The sequence below is a fragment of the Lissotriton helveticus genome, chromosome 3_1 (assembly GCF_964261635.1).
Source record: "Lissotriton helveticus chromosome 3_1, aLisHel1.1, whole genome shotgun sequence".
Classification (NCBI taxonomy): domain Eukaryota; kingdom Metazoa; phylum Chordata; class Amphibia; order Caudata; family Salamandridae; genus Lissotriton; species Lissotriton helveticus.
Genome location: NC_136061.1, coordinates 1,948,797,484 through 1,948,814,481, shown reverse-complemented (window position 1 = coordinate 1,948,814,481; position 16,998 = coordinate 1,948,797,484). Strand labels below are relative to the sequence as shown.

At 45.0% G+C, this 16,998-nt stretch overlaps 1 protein-coding gene across 1 annotated transcript in view; it reads right to left on the bottom strand.

Annotated features, from left to right (window-relative positions):
• Window positions 1-16,998, bottom strand: part of MAP2K1 (mitogen-activated protein kinase kinase 1) — a 166,267-nt gene that overhangs the window by 31,830 nt on the left and 117,439 nt on the right. The window contains exon 6 of the mRNA XM_078683034.1: window positions 5,170-5,294. Coding sequence (XP_078539160.1) covers window positions 5,170-5,294 — 125 coding nt within the window. The remainder of the gene's footprint in view (window positions 1-5,169; window positions 5,295-16,998) is intronic.

Here is a 16,998-nt window from a genome sequence, read left to right as displayed (position 1 = left end):
CCTACGTGCCATACATAACAACAACAAACAATATCCTATAGCGAGACTTTTTTTGCAGAACATATGCAGGATGAAAAACTGGTCCAGCTAGTTGTGATTGACTGTGTAGATTTGGGAATCCGGGGAGGCAACCGTGAACTGTCCCTCAGGAAGCTTGAGTCTAAATATATTGTAGACTTCGAATGTTTAACTCCGAAAGGATTTAACATGAGTGAAGAACTATCCATACATTTATATGAATGAAAGAACTTTATGATATTGGATTGATTACTATATCTGCAGTTTCCTTGGTTTTAATGTTTTATTTTATTATTTTTAGATTTCTCACAACATGGGGTAGCGGAAGGAAGTGGATTATATCGCAAGGAATTTATTTTGTGCACTACCTTGTTAATGAATTTATTTGCCCACTTGGGTAGAACTTGAAAACATTGTTCCGGTGGTTCTATTGGATTCGAGACTGCAGCCCACTAGGGCAGACTACATTTCTTCTATCATGAACTGAGGCGCCAAAAATACCGGCATGATCATATAATGCAGTGTATATATAATTTTGGCTAGCTATTATTCATTTATGATTGAACAATCACTATGGATTTACTTAGTTTACAGCATATTGCCATACCAACATACAACCAATGGCGCGTTAGGTTGATGGACAGCCAATGAGGAGTCTGTTTTCGCATATGTCCTATCGCGCTGTATATTGACATTGCAACAGAGGAACATATCGCAGTTTGGATCAATGTAACAATCTCACACTAATATCATGGTCACTATTGATTTCATATAGGCATTATTTTGACAAATGTATATAATAATATGAAATTACGTTACGCTGTCATATGATATGAATATTTTTGTATTGCGCGTTTAACGTTACACTAAATGTATTGTAAGACTAAGATTATCATTCTAGCGCTAATAATTGACTGTTGCCGTTATGTATAATCCATTCAAAGATGTCCTCCACTTCCCCATGTTAGAATCTATGCACTAGGGTGTGGTATGTATATAAAAAAATGGCCGTGACTACCACGAGATGAGCGTGATCAAGCCGTAATGGCGAAACACGTCGTGATTTTTTCATCTGCCAAATAAATCTTGGAATATCTGAACTTTGGGTGTCCTGTTGTCTTCAAAATCGTTTGAAGTATCTTGGAAAAATTACGAGCTTGCTGGTAGCTGTAGCAGGACCGCCCGTGACAGCCTGACCCCTTCACCAGCAGTAGTGGAGCGTATATAGATATATATATATATATATATATATATATATAGCTAAGGGTGCTCTGATACGAGGCCGCACTCCGCTAAGCAGGCAGATTCCAACAGGAATCAGATTTCGTTGCCTCACATGTTCCCTTCTGCATGCTCTTAAATCATTTTCAGTGGCCTCCGGTGTGCCATTTCAATTAATTAGTTCTCACAGTGCATGCTGGAGCATGTAGTTCGTTTTTGCTTATTTCAACCCTCCAGTGGGTTTGATTCTTATGTGTTTCAATTCGGGATCAGTTCTTCAGCCCTCCAGTGGGCCCCAGATAGAATTTTGCATGTTTGAAATACTTTTGCCTGCAGCGCCGATAAAGGGTGGGAACATGTGAGGCAACGAAATCTGATTCCTGTTGGTGGCCTCTGAAGAGAAGCACGAAGGCTTCGAAACGCGTTAGGCCGAGGGATGAAAGGACGAGATGGGAAGCTGCATGTTTTATTAAAGAAGTTGTGTGAACCTGCCTGTTTAGCGGAGTGCGGCCTCGTTCGTATCAGAGCACCCTTTGCAATATTTGTAATCACGGCTGCTCCGGCCGTGGGGGCTACGCACCGCCTAGAAGATGAACTAAAGGTCCGGAAGAGTGATAAAGATCACGCTTTATCGGCGCTGCAGGCAAAAGTATTTCAAACATGCAGAATTTCATCTGAGGCCCACTGGAGGGCTGAAGAACCGATCCCGAATTGGAACACACAAGAATCAAACCCACTGGAGGGTTGAAATAAGCAAAAACGAACTACATGCTCCAGCATGCACTGTGAGAACTAATTAATTGAAATGGCACACCGGAGGCCAATGAAAATGATTTAAGAGCATGCAGACGGGAACATGTGAGGCAACGAAATCTGATTCCTGTTGGTGGCCTCTGAAGAGAAGCACGAAGACTTCGAAACGCGTCAGGCCGAGGGATGAAATGACGAGATGGGAAGCTGCATGTTTTATTAAAGAACTGGTGTGAACCTGCCTGTTTAGCGGAGTGCGGCCTCGTATCAGAGCACCCTTTGCAATATTTATAAATAAATATATATATATATATATATATATATATATATATATATCCTAAGAATCATTCCTCAACCAATACCACAGCTGTCCACATATGTAAAACCCCACAAATTAGTCCTGATCTTCGGCACACACACCACCCTTTGGAAGGGCTCCTGGTGGCCAGATGAGCTCGGACCCACCCCACCGCGAAAGACTACTCCTGAAACCTCAGAATAATACTAGACAACAAACTCTACATGAAACAACAGGTCAACCCTGTCACCTCAGCCTGCTTCCACAAGATGTGCATGCTCTGAAAAATCTTCAGAAGGCTACCCATCAGCACAAGAAAAACGATGACACAGGCCGGCTCGATTACAAAAACGCACTCTATGCCAGCACCTCCTTAGAGCACCTGCAAGGACTCCAGACAATCCAGAATGCAGCAGCCAGATTGATCTTCAACCTGCCCAAGAGAACAAACATCACTAGCACCTGAAATTCCTCCACTGGCTCACCATCCAGAAGAGATGCCAGTTCAAGCTCCTGACCCACACACACAAAACTCTCCAAAACCAAGGATCAGACTACATGACCCACCATCTGATCTTCCACCAACCCTCCAGAAACCACTGCTCCGCACACCTCGCCCTCGCACACAGAGACGTTACAGCATAAAGTGTGTTATACAAGTGCAATCTATCACTATGTTAAATTGCTAAAAATGTAGCTTTCATTTGTAGAAAAACATTGACTTCATAGCTACAGTGTTCCACTCACAGCTTTCGTCTATATCTCCATTTTACCTTTTTTTTTCTCCCTGTGGGCCATAGAATGTCATGATGTCCGGCAGCATATTCTCAAACCCCAAAGACTACCTGTGGCGCCATAGACGTTTGCTGCTTCTTGTGGGTGTTCTAGTGCTTTGGTGTATCTGTTGCTAAATATCTCATCCACCCACTCCACTCTCAATAAATGTGTACCTCAGTGAACAGTCTCTCAGCAGTCAGATCAAAGAATGAATGGGCAAATGGACAGAAGTACATCTAAGCACACATGAAAGTGCAAAGAGTCCCAGCTTGGAAGAGCTTCACCAAGCCCCCTCCCCCACTGCAGTTGCCTGGAAAACAAGAGACAGCACAAAATAGAGGGAAGCATTTCCACTGACAATATGCTGAGCTGACATTATCCCGGAAGAGAGCCCACTTATCACAGCCCACACAATCCATTAGCATGCCAGGAAACTGTCAGTGTGTGGGAGATGTACCCACTCACCCACACAAGTGGATATTAAATATGTGCGTGATATTGGAGGTGGCGCAGAAGACGACTGTGTGTGCAGGATGTGAGAACATAATTGTGGTGTAGAATTTTGTGTGACAATAAGATTGTTACGCTAAGGATAATGAGGGCCAGAATATGGCGCAGAGGACTATTGGAGCACAGGGATGCAGTGCAAAGGATGGTGTGATATCAGGATTGTGCTGCAGAAGATTGTGTGATGGCAGTGTGTTGAAGCAAAGGATGGTTTAACAGTAGGACTGAGCAGCAGAGAATTGCGTGTGTATAGGATTGTGGTACCAAGTTTTTTTTCAAAGACAAGTCTGTAATTCAAACGATGGAGTGTAGGGAGGACTGTAGTACTGACTATGGTGTGATCCTACACTACTGATTTGAGAGTAGGTGACAAAGCAATGAATGGTGGAGAACAGAACTGGTGTACAGGATTGTGTGAGAGTAGGATTCAGCTGCAAAGCATTGTGTGAGGATAGGACAGTAGTATAAAGGATGGTGTTATGCAGGACAGAGGCGCAAAGAGTTACAACGGAGTAGGAAAACAGTACAAAGGATCGCGTTGGGGGGATGTGGTACAGATATAATTGTAGTGCAGAGTATTTTGTGAAGGTGAGACTGTGCAGCTATGAAGTGAGGCATAGTGTTTCTGAGAAACAAGGCCAGTATGGTGTTACTTATGATGATGGGAAGACATGATTGTGATGTAGGCACTAATGTGTTGCAGAGGGTGCCGTACCTGTAGGACTTTGTTACAGAGGATTTTCAAGCAGAATATGGTCCAGGTATGCACAGTCCAGAAGGCGTTTTGAGAAGAGTATAGTGATACAGCCCGTTTGAGGATAGGTCTATGGCAGAGAATAGGTTGAGGCTCTGGTTGTGCTACTGACTATGTTGCGAGTAGTAGATTGCGTTTCAGAAAATGGCATGAAAATAGGATTGTCGTGTTCAGGACAGTGTAAAGTAGGACACAGATATTGAGGTCTGTGTAAGGGCAGGATTCTGGTGTGTAGGATGGTAAGAGTCAAGAGTTATGTTGCTAACAATGGCAGACTTTGGTTCAATGAAGGTTCGATTGTTGCATTAGTCTCCTGGAGAAACTATGAGAGCATGGATTGTATAGGGTACAATGAGAACGTGAAAGATGGATAGTGCTCGAGGATGGTGGGAAAGCAATACTAAGACACTGTGAATAATGCATGAGGAGGACTATTATGCTGAGGATGCTGACAGAGCAGGATTGTTGTTCTGAAATGTGTGATGACAGGGTTGTGGTAGGTTAATAGTGCGAAGGAAGGAGTGTGGGGCCCAAGACAGTGTTACATTAGGATTGTTGCAACAAAGGAAGTATGAAAGCAGAACAGTTGTGTTTATGATGGAGGAAAGTAAAATAGTAGTGTGAAGAATCGTGCTTGAGAAAGATTAAGCGCCGTTATCTCTGTGATAGAAATACTGTTAAAATTGTGAGAGCTGGATTGTGGTGCTGAGAACAGTTCAGAGCTCGACTGTGGTACTGATGATAGTAAGAAAACAACTTTCATGAAGAGGATGGTGTAAAGCAGGTTTTCTGGTTCCACTAGCAAAATCAGTGCATTTGGGGGTAAGCGTCAACCTGCACTTACCGACATGTACGACCTGGTGCCCACAAAGGAGTTGGCCATGGAATCAATGAGTTGGCCACTGACTCCAAAATCGCAAAGCTTGATCTCACCCCGAGAGTTCACCAAAATATTTGATGGTTTCACATCTGTGAAAAAGGAACAACATACAGAAGTTGAAAGAACCACATTAAAAAAGCACTGGATGTATGTAGGCCTAGTGCCTAACCCACCACAAGCTCTTTTCATGAGATCTACATTTGGTCAATGAATTATAACAAGTGCCTGACAGATATTACCAGTGTTCTAATAGTGACTACACCTAACAAGATTACATAAGTGGCCATCCCAAGCAGTATTGTTATGTGGTTCCCACTAAAAAAGGTAGGACTGCGTATTAGGATGACAGAACTTCAGAATGTAGGGACTGAGTCCATCTACACCATCAGAGACTGTCGACCCAATTCCTAGCTAGCTTACAGTGCCTCACCCAAATCACCAACCTTCCTGGGGCAGGTGATTTTGGCAATCTCGATCATGACACTCTAATTCCAAGGGAAGATATGCATAATGTTTTCAAAACATTTATTGAAACAATCATGGTCTTGCATACAAAGAACAAGCGGCAACTATTAGGCAAATAAAACAAAGCAAAGTAATCAGCATTATAAACGTGGTAAAAAGAATTAACAGTTCAACCATGGCAGTCTAATTTATATATATGTCTACCTATTGGTACCTCTATTTTGAGAGCATGGTGGATGTACCCTCTGCCTAATCTCTTTACGTTATCCTGAGGCCCCCATACCTGGATAGCTGGACCAGGGAATCGGTCTGGAACAGGATTGACAATTCTTCGCTGCAGGATGGAAGATCAGTGTCAACAAAGTTGAATGTCCAACACTGGGTTCATTCCAGGGTTATCGTGACCAGAGTGCTCCTCTCTGACCTCTGAAGTCCAGTGTATCGTTGTTATAATAAAAGTCACTGTGTTAGGAGTACAGCACTGATGCAATGATATATCTAGATGTTAGAAGTTGTCTCTGAATGGGCAACGCAAGAACTAGAATATCTTGTTCTGTGTTCCTAGCCTTGAACGGCGTGTACAGATTACATGACGAGAAAGGATTTCTGAAAACAAGCAACATGTGCAGCGTTTTCTCAGAATAATATAGTGCCAACAAAACATATAAAATAGCATTGCTCAAACAATGTTGGAGGAGTGTGGCTCACTGATTAGAGCGGCAGACCCTGATGCAGAGGTCTGGCCCGGGACCAGGGTTCAATTCCCGACGCGTCAGGGTCCTGAGCCCAAAATGTCCACGGTCTCGATAATTTCTCGCCTCGGTGCCTATTCTAATCATGGGGTCCTACGCTGCAACTCTGGGCAATAGTTGCTTAATCTCCACTACGGCGGCCCACCCGCTGCGGGATGCCTGGCTTTCACCCTGGGGATACCCAGTAGGGGTTATCTCACAGGGAAAAGCCAGGACGGGTTCCCAAAGCAAGCGCCTTGATGCCTTCGGGTGATACGTGCGCTATATAAATCGCAATACATTTACATTTACATTTACAATGTTAGCCTAAAATGTGTAAAATATGAAACTCTAATGAAGAGCCAAAGTGGGCCAGGAAGGCCTCACAACAGTATTAATAAGAGTGACTACTTTGGAGCGTCAGGCAGGATTCAGTGTAGTGACAGCATAAAAAGCTGTCAATAGGAAATGCCTATGGTGCCTAACCACCCTACACCGCAACTCAATGTGAATTTACCTATTAGCTTTCAATATATTTAGAAAATACAATATTTTTGTGTTAAAAACATCAGCTTATCAATTTAAATTTTTAAATATGAAGACATTTTGCTTTTAACCACAGAATGTTTGCTAAACATACTTAATTGCCTCATAGAAAAAAATGTCAATTTCTGGGAAAAAAATATATTTACTTTGCTTTGAAATATCACTTAATTCCAGTAAATTAATTTTTGGTCACCTAACATTAGGCTACAATTACTTACTCAACTTACATGGACATAATTTGTCTTACATGCTCATTTACCATTACTTGGCAGTAATATTCATTATAGGCCAAAAATGCTCACGTGTCAGGACCTGCAGCTATTGTATCAACAAGCATTTACAATGCAATAGATCTCGCAGCATTAAAATTTGAGCTATTGGCATTGTATATTACAATGTGTTACATTAATTTGTTATCAAACTCTGAATTGTTGTATAAAGATGATTTGCAAACTGTCAAATGTTGCTGAAAAGTAAGCAACGTTGTGAATAATATTGTTTGCTAGTCATCCTTGGGTACCAGAGTACTTCACTTGAGGCAGCTCACTACTCTGCACTCACTACTCTGCACTCACTACTCTGCACTCACTACTCACTACTCTGCACTCACTACTCTGCACTCACTACTCTGCACTCACTACTCACTACTCTGCACTCACTACTCACTACTCTGCACTCACTACTCTGCACTCACTACTCTGCACTCACTACTCTGCACTCACTACTCTGCACTCACTACTCTGCACTACTCTGCACTCACTACTCTGCACTCACTACTCACTACTCTGCACTCACTACTCGGCACTCACTACTCACTACTCGGCACTCACTACTCTGCACTCACTACTCTGCACTCACTACTCACTACTCACTACTCACTACTCTGCATGGCGATTCCATGTTGATTGATGATTACGCGTCCATCATCTAAACACTTGACAAAAGGTTCAACCCCAAGAAAAATGTTGTACTCGAATGCCACAAATTCTTGCAACGTGCCCAGATTCCAGGGGAATCAATCGATGATTTTGTTGCTACCCTTAGAACTTTAGCCTCCACATGCAACTACAGAGAATCAAAGGATGAGATCATTTGAGATCAGTTGATAGAAAGAAACTGCTTTCCACTGAGGAACTTGATCTCGAAACTGCTCTTAGACTTGCCAGAAGCATTGAACATTCCCAATTGTGTATGTGAGAGTTAAATGTAACTATTAAACTCGGAGAGGTCAAGCAATTTAGTGTTAAACATCCTGCCAAAGATCCGAATTTGGTGTCTGACGTGGAATCCTGCAACGATTTTCTGTAAGACTAAATTTGGCAAATCTGAACTTGTATGTTTCAGATACTGTAGCAAATCTCACCTGGGTCATGCCAGATTTTGTTTTGCTCTAAATCAGTCTTGTTTCAAGTGTGGGGAAAAAAGGACACCTCACACAGGGATGCAAAGCTGCATCGACCCTAAAACCTCCCATGCATACTGTGAAGGCTATTGAAAAGAACTTTGACAATTCCGATGAGGAGAACAATGTATTATTAATGTTGTCTTCTTCAACAGCTCAAACCAATGAGGAAATAGAAATATCAGCCTTGCTAGGATCATGCAAAAGAAAAGCTCCAGCTTGTGTGGTCATACTGAATAACAAGAATATAACTTTTTGGCTGACTCTGATTCTCCTTTCACACTCTGTCACAGGGTCGAGAGTTCAGGTATGGAGAAACTAAGATTTTTTTTTTAAAGGATTTCTCACCTTATTTCCACACTCGATTGGCGCGTACACTGTGACCAAGAGGAGAACTACGGAGATTTCTCGTGCAGTCCCTTTAACTGGGAGTTCGCAGCAAGTCCCAACCACACCCCCGAACAGAACGTGTCTCTCTCGCAGCCAATCAAAGAAGACGACCCCCGGAAGGTAGTGTGTCTCCTTTCCGATACCGAGCAGCCAGGTGGAGAACTTCAGGAGGACGGGACGACAGGAAGAGGAGGAGAAGAACAGACAAGAACGGGACCAAAAGACGCCGAAAACCGGGAAGAGCCGAAGACACCAAAGGAGGACCAGCCACGCGCGAAAACGCGCTACGCTCCCGGAGGAGCCTGGCTGACCCAGGTACGGAGGAAGTTTCTCGGTTGGGTGGGGAGGCGGTCTACATCAGACTTTTAAGACTCCTTTCCCTGCATGATATCTGGATTGTGTGTTTCACTCACCGTCACCGCCCCGTTAAATCGCTACCGCCACGAACTGGTGACCCCTCACTCCCTTTTCCCCGCGAGCACGTATTGGGACGTATTATTTAAAGGTCTTTATCTTCTCTGTGTGCGACGGCGGGGGGAGGGGGGAGTGTCTCTGTCTGCGTGCGTGTATGTGCGCTTGTGTGTGTGTGTGTGCGCATGCGTGCAGGGGGAGGTGTGCCTGGGTATGTCTGCGCTTCCCAGGAGACAGCCAGGCCGAGCGCGGCGCGTGCCAGTCGGCGCGTGCCACTTTCAAATCGCCTCCAAGGCGATGCGCGCGGCCAGGATTGTCTCCTGGGAAGCACACATGCCGACAAAAGAGTCTCGGCGGAGACGCGCCTCGCGCGGTTAGCCGAGACCTAACAATGGCAAAGATTAAGTTACGTCAAGAATTTCTTCAATACGTTCAGGGTGGCCACCATTATAACAGAGGTGCCTAACTTGTTCAGAATAACAATAATTATAGCAAAAATGCTTACAATGCATTATGCGAAGGATAGCCACAATTATGCCAGAGTCTCCTTGGACCAGATGTACAAAACATCTTTCTGGGTGCAACGGACAGATTTGCAAAATCGGGCAGCATGCGACCAGGAAAATGCTTTATCAAATGTACAAAATGCGATTTGGTAACTTATTCCTGAATCTTAATTTGCATTAGTGATTTGATATTTGGAATGGGCGTGTTTTGGGTGTCCCTTCCAAATACTGATTCAGTATGGTATGTATTACTGTTTTGAGACCAAATTCCAGTCGCAGAACAGTAATACTTTACCACTATTTTAAAAGTGGTGGTTAGACATTTGCATATGGCATGGGGTACCCTCGGGACGTTTGCCCCTTTCAGAACGTTAAAAAAATACTTTCTTTACTAAAAATCAATCACAGACATGGACTCTACTGACCGCAGCAGGCCACCATCCCTGTGATGGCTGAGATTCCAGAGGGGTCGCAAATTGTGACCTACCTCATTAACCCCTCGGCTGCGCCACCGATTTTGCGGAAGTGCGGCACTTCCGCAAAACGGGGCCGCGTCGGCCATTGGCCGACGGCAGCACCAGCGAGGTAGTGCTGCCGTCGGCCAATGGCCGATGGCAGCAAGAAAGGGGTTAATATTCATGAGGTAGGTCGATGTACGACCTACTAGAAACCACGATTTGGAAGGAATATGCTACTTACCAGTATGCATCTGTTCTTTGCATGTAGGGCTGCTGACATTCATATCTGTGCATAGATCGCCGCCTAGTGTTGGGTCCGGATGATTGCACATTGTTGTCCTGGAAGAGTCTTCGAAGTATCACGAGATAGGTGGCTCCTCCCTTGGACTACAGTGCGCATGGGCATCCTCTCCATCCTCAGATTGTTTTTCGCCATTGTGGCAGAGATGGAGTATAGTACAGTAAGAGATGTCCATGCAAAGAGTGAATGCTACAGCTGCGACAGGCACCGGGGAGGCGGGTGGGCGATATGAATGTCAGCAGCCCTACATGCCAAGAACAGATGCATACTGGTAAGTAGCATATTCCGTTCGAGGCATGTGGGCTGCTGAATTCATATCTGTGCATAGAATGTATAGCAGTATCTCCCCTAGCGGTGGTTGCCCGTGCCAGCTGCAGCAGTCTGAAAAAGAGTTTTGAGAACAGCCTGTCCTACAGCAGCTTGCTGCTTTGAATGTACATCTACACAATAGTGTTTGGTAAATGTATGTATAGTTGACCATGTGGCTGCTCTACAAATTTCGTGTAAAGGAATATTTTCTAGGAAAGCCATGGATGCCCCTAGTTTGCGTGTAGAATGCGCCCTAGGGGGAACTGTTAAGGTGCGTTTTGCATTTAAGTAACATATCTGAATGCACTTAACGATCCATCTGGCTATACCTGATTTTGAAATAGGGTTTCCTTTGTGTTGCGGTGAGAAAGCAACAAACAACTGTTTTGTCTTTCGAAATGCCTTAGTTCTATCTATATAGTATAGCAGAGCTCTCTTGACATCTAACGTATGCAAGGCCCTCTCTGCTACTGTTTGTGGATTTTGAAAGAACACTGGCAGTTCTATTGTTTGATTTATATGAAAATGGGATACCACTTTTGGCATGAATTTAGGGTTTGTTTTGAGAACTACTCTATTAGCATGTACCTGAATGTATGGTTCTTGAATAGTTAGGGCTTGCAGCTCACTAACTCTTCTAAGTGAAGTAATGGCAATAAGAAAAGCCACCTTCCAAGTAAGAAACTGTATTTCGCATGAGTTTAGTGGCTCAAAAGGTGGTCTCATAATTCTGGTTAAAACGATGTTTAGATTCCAGACTGGTGACGGTGGGTGCGTTGGAGGAATTACTCATTTAAGTCCTTCCATAAATGCTTTAATTGCTGGCACCCTAAACAGTGAAAGGTGTTGCCTGTTTTGGAGCTAAGCTGCTAGCGCAGCTAGATGTATCCTGATGGATGAATAGGCTAAATTGCAACGTTGTAGGTGCAAGAGATAGCAAATGATGTTTTGTGTAGAAGCATCTAATGGGTTTATGTTGTTGTTTCTGCAGTAAATGACGAAACGTTTCCACTTTGCTGCATAACATGCCCGTGTAGTGGGTTTTCTTGCCTCTCTGATAATATTCATGCAGCCTGGAGGCAAGTTTAGGTATCCAAACTCTAGGATTTCAGGAGCCAGATCACCAGGTTCATCTGTTGTGGATCTGGGTGTTGGATTTCTCCATGGCTCTGAGTTAGAAGACTGGGTGTGAGTTTCAGTCTTTGATGAGGCACCACTGACAGTTCTAGGAACGTTGTGTACCATGGTTGCCTTGCCCATGTGGGAGCAACTAGGATTAGCGTCAGCGAATGTTGTCGCAGTTTGCGTGCCACTAGTGGTATTAGTGGAGCTGGGGGAAAAGCGTACGCAAATCTGCCTGACCAGTTCATCCATATCGCATTGCCCTGCGACTGCGGATGTGGGAACCTGGCGGCAAAGTATTGGCATTTTACGTTTTCGCTTGTGGCAAATAGATCTATCTCCGGTTGTCCCCACTTCCGGAAAAATGGTTGCAGCACATTGGGGTGAATCTCCCATTCGTGCATCTGTTGACTGTGCCTGCTGAGCAGGTCGGCTATTTGATTGTCTTTGCCTGGGAGGTGTTCCGCCATGAGGAACATGTTCCTTTGAATGGCCCATTTCCACACACTTTGAGCTAGATGCGACAGCTGTGGGGAATGTGTTCCTCCCTGTTTTTGAATGTACGACATAGCTGTCATGCTGTCCGTCCGGATCAACACAGTCTTGTTGCATAAGTGTTTTTTGAACGCTTTTAGTGCTAGAAAGATCGCCATCAGCGCTAGTAGATTGATGTGCATCTTCTTTTGTTGTAGTGTCCATAGACCCTGGACTGTGTAATGCAGGACATGGGCTCCCCATCCTAGCAGGGATGCGTCCGCCGTCATTACGATTTGTGGGATAGGCTCCTGGAACAGTCGTCCTTTGCAAAGGTTTTGTGGATTCCACCAATGCAGTGAGCTGTATGCCCGACCGGTCACCAACACTAGGTATTTTAGTTGTCCCTGAGCCTGGTTCCACTGCCGTGCTAGGCACTCCTGTAGCGGACGCATGTGTAGTCTGGCATGAGGGACTATGAATATTCAGGAGGCCATCATGCCTACCAGTTGCATAAACACCCGAGCTGGCAATGAGCGTTGTGGGTTGAACCTTTGGATTAACGTTTGCATTACGTTGATCCGTGCTGCGTTTGGATATGTCTTTGCTGCTAGTGTATCTATTGTCGCTCCCAGGTACTGTTGGACGTGGGAGGGTTGCAGGTGTGATTTTGGGTAGTTTAGCGAGAAGCCTAGACTGTGCAGGAGATGAATGGTCTTTGACATGTGGCTGGCACATTGCTGGGCCGATGGCGCGTGTATTAGCCAGTCGTCCAGATATGGGTACACATGAATGTGTTGTCTCCTGAGATGTGCCGCCACTGTTGCTAGGCATTTGGTGAACACCCGTGGAGCTGTTGTTACACCGAATGGTAGGACTTTGAATTGGTAGTGTTGTCCTTGAATAGTAAACCTTAGATACTTTCTGTGAGCAGGGTGTATTGGTATATGAAAGTATGCGTCTTTGAGGTCTAGAGTTGCTAGGAAGTCTCCCTGACGCAGCAGTGGTAAGACTTGTTGCAGAGTGAGCATGTGAAAATGCTCTGATAAAATGTACAGGTTGAGGGGCCTGAGGTCCAATATTGGTCTGAGAGAACCATCCTTTTTTGGAATGAGGAAGTATAGGGAGTATACTCCTGTTCCTTGATGTTTGAGTGGGACTGGTTCTATGGCCCCCTTTTGCAGCATACTGATGACCTCTTGCTGCAGTAATGTTATATGTTCCTGTGACATTGGACGGTGTACGGGTGGTATGTTGGGTGGTGTTGATGTGAGTTCTAGGCAATAGCCATGTCGGATAATTTGCCTGACCCACTTGTCTGTAGTGATGTTTAACCAGACAGAAAGGAACTGTTGTAGTCTTCCCCCGACCGGTGTTATATGGTCTGGGGGTAGTGCCAAGAAGTCACTGTTTGCTGTTAGTGGAGGATCTATTGGCATTGCCTCCACGACCTCTGGCCTTGTTATTAGTTCCTCTGTATCCACCCCTGTTTGTGTTTTTATTGTATGTGGATTGCGTATTACTTTTGTATGTGGAGGATTGCTGCGATGTGTTACCTCGCACTCCTCCTCTATAGCTGGAGCGACGAAAGGAGCCTCTGTGTTGTTGGGATTGAAGAGCTCCCATGGACTTTGCAGTCTCAGTGTCCTTTTTCATTTTGTCCAGAATTGAGTCAACTGCTGGACCAAAAAAAACACTGGATTTATAGGCTGGTTAAGAATTGTGGCCTGTACTTCATTCTTAAATCCAGATATGCGAAGCCATGGTGACTCCTAAGCAGTACGCTTGTGTTGATAGATCTGGCAGCTGTATCTGCTGCGTCTAGTGCACACTTAATGGAGGCATTGGTGATGAGCTTTCCCTCCTGTATAAGTTCATCTGCCTGCTCTTTGTAAGGCTCAGGTAAGTGTTGGAGAAGTCCTTCTAAACTGTCATAGTGCGCCCTGTCATATCTGGCTAGCAAGGCCTGGGTATTGGCTATTGTCCATGAGTTTGCTGCTTGAGATGCCACTCTCTTGACTGATGCCTCAAAAATCTTTGACTCCTTGTCAGGAGGAGGAGCCTCTCCAGTAGTTTGCGAATTAGCACGCTTTCGTGCGTTGGATACCACCAATGAATCTAAAGGCAGTTGTCCCCTGATGTAAGTAGGGTCTACTGGTGCAGCCCTATACTTTTTTCTATTCTAGGGTTGATGACATGTGCCCTAGCAGTGTCTTTGAATATGTCATTTGCGTGCTTTAGGACGCCCTTTAACATGGGGAGTGTTTTGACACTTCTTTCTGATGTTGCCAAAGTATCAAACCGAAAATCTTCTTCTATAGCATCTGAATGCATATCTACATTATGGTAGAGTGCTGCTTTATCTATTAAAGAGTTAAAAGCCACTGTGTCTTCTGTGGGTGATGGCTTAGCTGGGTATACAGTTGGGTCTGTAATGGGTAGAGCCCCCTCAGTGTCTGGCTCACCCCCCCCACCCCCCATGGCTGTGAATTGGGGTCTACATATGGGTTTTGTGGGTATCCAAACCCCACATCTGCGTCCTGATCTTCATCTGGGTTGTAGTCAGAGCGTGTAGGTGAGTATGGTGCATATGGAGTAGTAGGCATAGCTGGAGAGATAGGTTGGAAAAGAATAGGAGAGGTTGCACAGTCTCTCTTCTTTTTGAGTGGAATTCTAGAAAAGTCTTCAGCAGGCACTGGTCTTTTCTTCCTTGTATAAACAGTCACTTTCCCAGTATTTGGGTCAATATATAGCTTGGACTGATCTTCTGTGGAGGGGTCTGGATGGATGATCTCCTCTTCCACAGTCTTTTGCCTTGGTGCCGTAGTTTTAGGTTTGACCTTCTTCGGTTCGATGCCTTTAATCGGTTCGACCGCTTTTGGTGCCTGGGTCGGTTTTTGAGGCTTTCCGACAGGTTTTGTCGGTCCGACGTCTTTTACAGGTTGCACCACTTTTTTCGGACCGATCGGTTTTTCCGGTTCGGTCACTTTTTTCGGCTGTGGAGGTGTCCTCGGAGCCTGCGGCTGTGGCTCGATGCCCTTTTTTGGATCGATGGGCTTTGGCTCGACCGCTTTCGGTTGGTCTACCTTAGGTTTCGGTTCGACGACCTCCTTGGGCGTAGCCCTTTTACTTTCGTCGACAGGCCTCTTTCCTTTATCGGCAGTCAAACTGGATTTTGTCGATTCGACGGCCTTTGGCTTCGAAGGTTTATATGGAGCGTTGGCCTTCGGCTCGGCGCCCTTTGGGTTTACCACCTTCGGTTCGACGACGTTCGGTCCGAAGACTGTCGTGTCGATGACTTTCGGTTTCGATTGAACCGGCCTTGGATTACGTGTCTCAGTAGGTTCTTTTTGTATGTTCTTAGCCGGGCGGTATTGCGGGGCTATAGAACCAGTATTTAGATCTTGGCTAAGGCCTGTTGGCCTCGACCTGAGTCTCTGATATTGGTATAGTGTCTGTATGGGGCGGTGTACTCACGGTTCGCCCCCCGTCGTCATCGGAGTCGTCTTCGACAGCTACGATGTCTTGATCGTATTCTTCGATATCGACGATTTGTTCTGCCTCGTCGATATAATATTCAGAGTCGTGCTCAGAGTATTGATCTTCCTCTTGATCCGAGTCTTCGGCGTCAACTAGTTCTTCCTCATCGTCGAAGATATTCTCGGGTTCTGGTGCCGACCTCTGCATTTCTTGCCTTGCCGCCCTCCGATTCCGGATCGGCTTTTTGGACCGGAACTGGGCACAAGCTAGGCAATTATCTTCATTATCATCTGGAGATAGACATTTGTTGCACACGGGATGCTTGTCTGTGTGCGGGAACTTGGAGTTGCACTGCGGGCAATATTTGAATGGACTTCGTTCCACCGACCGTCGGTCCACGTGGCGTCGAGAAGGCCTAACGGCCCAATTCGACGACCGGAGTGCAAGCAAATGGTGAAGAAGGCTTTTGGGTACCGATCGAAAACAATACCGACTAATCCGAAGGCCTTTTGGCCTTTTTGAAAAGTTTCTTTCGATTCCGAACTTGGAGTGCTGGAAAGTACATCCGAACCCAATGGCGGAAAAAAACAATCTGAGGATGGAGAGGATGCCCATGCGCACTGTAGTCCAAGGGAGGAGCCAACTATCTCGTGATACTTCGAAGACTCTTCCAGGACAACAATGTGCAATCATCAGGACCCAACACTAGGCGGCGATCTATGCACAGATATGAATTCAGCACGCCACATGCCTCGAACATAAAAGCACCTAATTCATTGGGAATACCGATTTCCTAATTTTGATTAGAAAATGATCGCAATTAGAAATCAGTTTTCCTCTAGTGTGCACATCTGGCCCTTAGACACCACAATGGTACCATTATGACAGTGAAGCCACACGTGTACGAATGGACATATTTGTACCAGAGGAGACACCATTAATTAAAGAATGATAAAAAGGGTCAAGAAACAATTCCATAATGCCAGAACCATCATTATGCAGAGGGTAAAGGGCACGGGCACACACACACACGATCAATTGTTAATATTTCATAACATTGCAGAACATTAGGAGATAGGCCTATATCAACTTAAAGCAATATATATCTGAAAGACTGCAAAGCCTGTATGAGCTCACACTGTGACAAGAGACAAGAGTCTGATGCAGCAAGGTCTCTATTCCCTAACACATTACAGAC